The sequence below is a fragment of the Montipora foliosa genome, chromosome 1 (genome assembly GCF_036669935.1).
Source record: "Montipora foliosa isolate CH-2021 chromosome 1, ASM3666993v2, whole genome shotgun sequence".
Taxonomy (NCBI): domain Eukaryota; kingdom Metazoa; phylum Cnidaria; class Anthozoa; order Scleractinia; family Acroporidae; genus Montipora; species Montipora foliosa.
Window position 1 is genome coordinate 12,461,521 of NC_090869.1, and position 5,000 is coordinate 12,466,520.

The 5,000-nt window shown below is 42.0% G+C and overlaps 2 protein-coding genes across 3 annotated transcripts in view; one reads left to right on the forward strand and one right to left on the reverse strand.

Annotated features, from left to right (window-relative positions):
• The window catches only part of LOC137974965 (beta-3 adrenergic receptor-like), a 3,569-nt gene extending 372 nt beyond the window's left edge, over window positions 1–3,197 (forward strand). Inside the window, exon 2 of one of the 2 annotated variants that reach the window (XM_068821989.1) lies at window positions 1,065–3,197. In XM_068821989.1, coding sequence (XP_068678090.1) covers window positions 1,095–2,018 — 924 coding nt within the window. In that variant the 5' untranslated portion in view covers window positions 1,065–1,094 and the 3' untranslated portion in view covers window positions 2,019–3,197. The remainder of the gene's footprint in view (window positions 1–1,064) is intronic. The other variant, XM_068821997.1, reaches the window with a different exon arrangement.
• A 101-nt stretch (window positions 3,198–3,298) lies between these two features.
• Window positions 3,299–5,000, reverse strand: part of LOC137974979 (ALK tyrosine kinase receptor-like) — a 3,656-nt gene continuing 1,954 nt past the window's right edge. Inside the window, exon 3 of the mRNA XM_068822010.1 lies at window positions 3,299–4,662. Coding sequence (XP_068678111.1) covers window positions 3,833–4,662 — 830 coding nt within the window. The 3' untranslated portion in view covers window positions 3,299–3,832. The remainder of the gene's footprint in view (window positions 4,663–5,000) is intronic.

Here is a 5,000-nt window from a genome sequence, read left to right on the forward strand (position 1 = left end):
TTTCACTTCCGTTCAGCAATAAAATTAGCTTAGTTTTGCCACCGTAGCTTGATTAAATATTCTCAATCTTCATTTGTTCTATCAATCAAGATGTGAAGGTGATTTGAACCTATTTTGAACTTACCATTTAGTTAAATTTAAAGAACGTTTTACTGCGGCAACGTACAGACAAAATTCTACCCCAAAAAATTTACTTCTAGGAAACTGAAACCAAGTCTGAAAGAAAACGAAAACCAGGACCAAAAAACGAAGATCTGCTTAATTGTTTGAAACAGAATTCTAAACCGAAGCAGAAACAAGGAACAATTCAGATTTTAAGGAATTTTACTCGAAGGTTTTTCACGGAAGCCTCTTAGAACGCTTATAGCATGCAGCACAGAAGCTGCAAAACAATGAAATGCAGAACAATTACACGTAGAGTGTTTTTACACGACGTCACAGCGGCCATGTTGGTGGAAAATAGAGAGATTAAGCGTCACGTTTACGGCAAACAGCAAACGTTGGACTAAAATTTGCGTTTTTCCAAAAATGGTAGAAGCTCGTTTAATATGAGCTCATTTCTTGCGGTGCTAGCAGCAGGGATCAAGTACCTTTCAAAAAAAAGGGACGAGTTAAAATATCAAAATTTTCATGCTTTTATGACAAGCAGCAGACCACAGTTCAGTGTTCTCTGTTTCAGGTAAACGCGATGCTTAATCTCTCTAGAGCGGTTTTCAATTGAGTGTCGAAAGTAATTAGCGAATTACTTTGGTTTTGCAATAATTCACTCAGTGATTGGTTCAACGTTCTCGCGCCATTTTTTCAACCAATCAGAAGTGAAACCAAAACCAATAGTGGCTCGCGCGTGCATATTTTTCCGCGCTTTGGGGCGATTGCGTGTAATTACCAGTTTTGATTGGTTTACTGGATTGTCTCCATCCTTTTTGATTGGCCAAAGTAATTACTTTGGTTTTTGGTTTTACGACACTCGATTGAAACTCGCTCTATTAACGATGCATCCGTTTGCACGGGGCTTAAAATTAGTTTGAAAACCGTTCAGTTGTAGTTTCTTAATCTTGTTGCAGGAGAACATTCCTCGAAGCAGCTGTCCCAAGATGGTAGAACACAGTCATGACAAAGATCACCTTTTACCGACAAACATCACACCTAGCGAAATGGGCGTTGCCATTGCACTTGCCTCAGTAACGAGCATTGGCAATCTTCTAGTGATCATAGCCGTCTATAAGGATCCATTCGGAGATCTCCGAACCATTTCAAACTGGCTTGTTGTGAACCTGTCTGCAGCAGACCTGATTGTCGGTCTTATTGTTGAGCCCATCTGGGTTATACAGTACTGGGTGAAAGATGACCAAAATTACTCTATCGCAGCCAATATGATGCTTATCCTATCCGTCGATGCTTCGTGTTTCACGGTTCTATTTTTGACGATTGAGAGGTACATTGTTCTGGAAATGCCCCTGAGACACGAAACAGTGTTTAGTATAGCCGCTACAAAAACCTATATTTTTCTTATCTGGCTTACTGCATCAGTCATCAGCTCTATAGTCATACCTTGTTGGAATCCAGCTAAACGTCTCATCTATCATTTATTTATTTTCACAGGCCTTGGGTGTTTTTTGTTGTTTGTGATGCTGTGTTTGTATATACGCATGTTCATTATCATTCGAAACTTTAACCAAGCGCTTATTAAACAAGGAATTCGGCAGCAACTTCTCCAGCCTGCCGAGACGAGCATACAGGCGCGCAAGAGGGAGCAGGAAGTTGCGAAAGCTATTTTCCTCTTCGTTGGTACCATGGCTCTGTGTTGGCTTCCATCAGTAATCGCTGAAACTATTAGGTCTAGTGACGGCAGCGTTCATGTTTCAGAGCACATGTGTAGGGCAACCATTTTTTTAGGCTTGCTTAATTCTGCTTTGAATCCAATAATATACACTTTTAGGATGTACAGTTTCCGAAGAGCCATTGTTAGGGTGTTCGTTTCCAGAGCTTCGGCAGGTGTTGCAGGTAATTGCGCGTGAATGTCTTAATGGAGAGTTTAAGCTCATGGCGTTTTTTGAGTCACATCCCTCGAATTTGCGTTGTAAACCTACTGCGCATGTACTGCCGTCCGTGACCTGAAAACTCAGCGCATGTGGTAATCTCGGCCAATGATATAGACTTCAAAAAAAGAATAAAATGCAATGTAAGGACAGGATAGGAAAATTGCATCTGGCTTGTGAAATGTTTAATTAATATGTCACTAAAATTTTTTGCGAAACTAATAAGATTAAAACATTTACACTTAGACTATTCGATTCTTTACGAAGTACACATTTAAATCCGAATACTGAATCCTTTGGGTGTCTCCCTCATGAATCGATTATTATTTTGACAATTATTCCTATTATGGTAGTATCCCCATTGAGACAGTAAATGTTAATCTAACCCAAGCTGTATTTCTAATAAAAATTTGGTTTTATCAACGGAGTTGATAAATGTAAATTGGCCACCGTACAGAGATTCTAAAAGCTGACGTTTCGAGCGTTAGCCCTTCGTCAGAGCGAATCGAGGAATTATGGGTTACGTGTAGTTTTTATAGTAGAGTGGGAGCTACGCTATTGGTGGTAACATGGCAACGTGAAAAATAGGAAGGTTCTTCATCCATCACATGCACAATAGTAGCGATGGCCTCACTTGTGTTCTTTCCATCACACGCTACTTAAGACAACACGCACTTGCACTTAGTACTTGGCTTGGGCCGAGCCGATTTGTCCTCAAACTCCCACGGTCTGCTCCCGTCTGGCCTTGTAGCTCAGTCGGTAGAGCAACGGTGATCTAATCCGGAGGTCGTCCACATGTACCTCCGCAAATGTCATTTATTGCATAACCTGTACGTTATGCAATAAATTATACATTGGCCAGACAGGTAGTCGACTAGGTGACCAATTCCGCGAACACCTTCGCGATGTTGAGAAGAATGACAAAGATGCATCTAAGCCAGTCGCTCCTCATTTTAATCTCCCTAACCATTCCAAAAAACACATGGCTATCTGCGGCCTTTCCCTACATCTAGGTACGACGGAAAGCCGCAAGAATCTAGAGCAAAAATTCATCTTCCAAATCGGCACCCTTAATCCTCACGGTATTAACGAACGCTTTTCATTTAACTAATATATTCCTATTTTCACGTTGCCATGTTACCACCAATAGCGTAGCTCCCACTCTACTATAAAAACTACACGTAACCCATAATTCCTCGATTCGCTGTTACGAAGGGCCAACGCTCGAAACGTCAGCTTTTAGAATCTCTGTACGGTGGCCAATTTACATTTATCAACTCCGTTGATAAAACCAAATTTTTGTATACTACTTCCCCACCGACGCAGCACCACAGTTTCTTCAGAAACTACCCCCTTCATGTATTTCTAATAAGCTCAGCTATCAGTATAGGAAATTGTATGAACGTGAGTGCATTTTGTGATTCGTGGCGAGTGCAATTTTAGAACTTTCAAACCATTACGAGAGATCTTAAATTGCGAAAAGTGCGAGCACGTTCATACAATTTTTCTTTATTTTCTCCTCAACCGTAGAGAATTACTTCATTGCTTTGCTTCCGTAGTAACTTCCGTATTGCACTCTGCCTAACAAGTAGATTACATGTTGCCTAGTGTCTGTTCAGTAATCAATGATGATGTCAAAATGTGGTAAGAACAAAAAAGTGGCTTATGTCTCTAATTGGTCATAGGTGAGAACCGAGCAAAATGCGTGCATTATTGGGCTTATGATGGATTCGTCATTGACCAATCAGAAACACGATATTCTGTTGACTATATAATAAATTAGATTATTCAAATCAGTTAGCTATGGCCAGTAGTTCAACAGTAACAAACCCGTTTCCCACTGAGCAATCACCGGAAACAACAGTCCAGTTATCACTTGGCACATACGAGCCTCCCCCTCCGGAATGGACATGCAAATCCCTAACGGAACCAGAAACTTGCACACCCCCGCCAGTGTATCCACCCCCTCCCCCACAGTTCCCGCCACCTCCAAACCCACCCTCGCACTGGAATTTATTATTGTACCCTCCCTGCCCCCCAGCAGTAAACGCCTTACCCCCATCTTTGCTGGGACAGGGCTTATTGCAGAGGCCCTTTTCAAAGCAGCGACCACTAGTGGTAAAACCACCTCCGCCTCCCGTCCCTCTCACGGAATTGACCCTAGATACCGAGGCACATACATTTCCTCCGTCTCCCACATCGCCCGAATTAATGCTGCCCAAGTTCCCTCTTTGTCCCGGATCCCCGTTTACAATATCAGCCGATCCTCCGCCTCCAGCAATTGCCAAAGGACTGTTATCAGCGGCATATACAACAAATGTACCCCCACCACCACCATTATTTACTTTACTTTGTCCTACTAATACTGTCAGTTGCGTCCCCTGCAAGAGATGAATGCTGCCTCGTATCCTGGCACCCCTCCCCCCTTCAGTGTTATAATGTGGATGATCTCCCCCTGAAGCACCACAAAGTTCGAATATATATTTTCCTGTTACAGGGACAAGCCATGTTTGAAGGCCCTTTTTTACCAAAACCCCCTCCAAGGACGTGCCATGGTATTTCTTGTTATTGGTTGGTCCCATTCTTCCGTCGGCTCCGAGAGAAGTAAAATTAAAGAGGACATCTATGACACACACAAAAAAATACACATATTTCTCAGTAAAAATTTAGAAAACATTTCTTAGTAGTTGCTATGCGCTTTCAAGACTGCTCATGTCGCTTTTCATGAATTCCAAAGAGGCAATCGTTGCTGACGAGTTTATTAAGGAAATTCCGTTTGAGCTAACCACCGTCGATTGTTTATTACTTTTCAATAGCTGCTAACGAACTTGTAATATACCTACAGACTTAACGGATTAGAGTGTAATGTGAAGTGCTAGTTTTCTACCCCATATGAACCATGTGAGCGTTAGCCCTACTAATGGAAATGGGCCCACACAAGGACAGAGAAAAACTCTGACC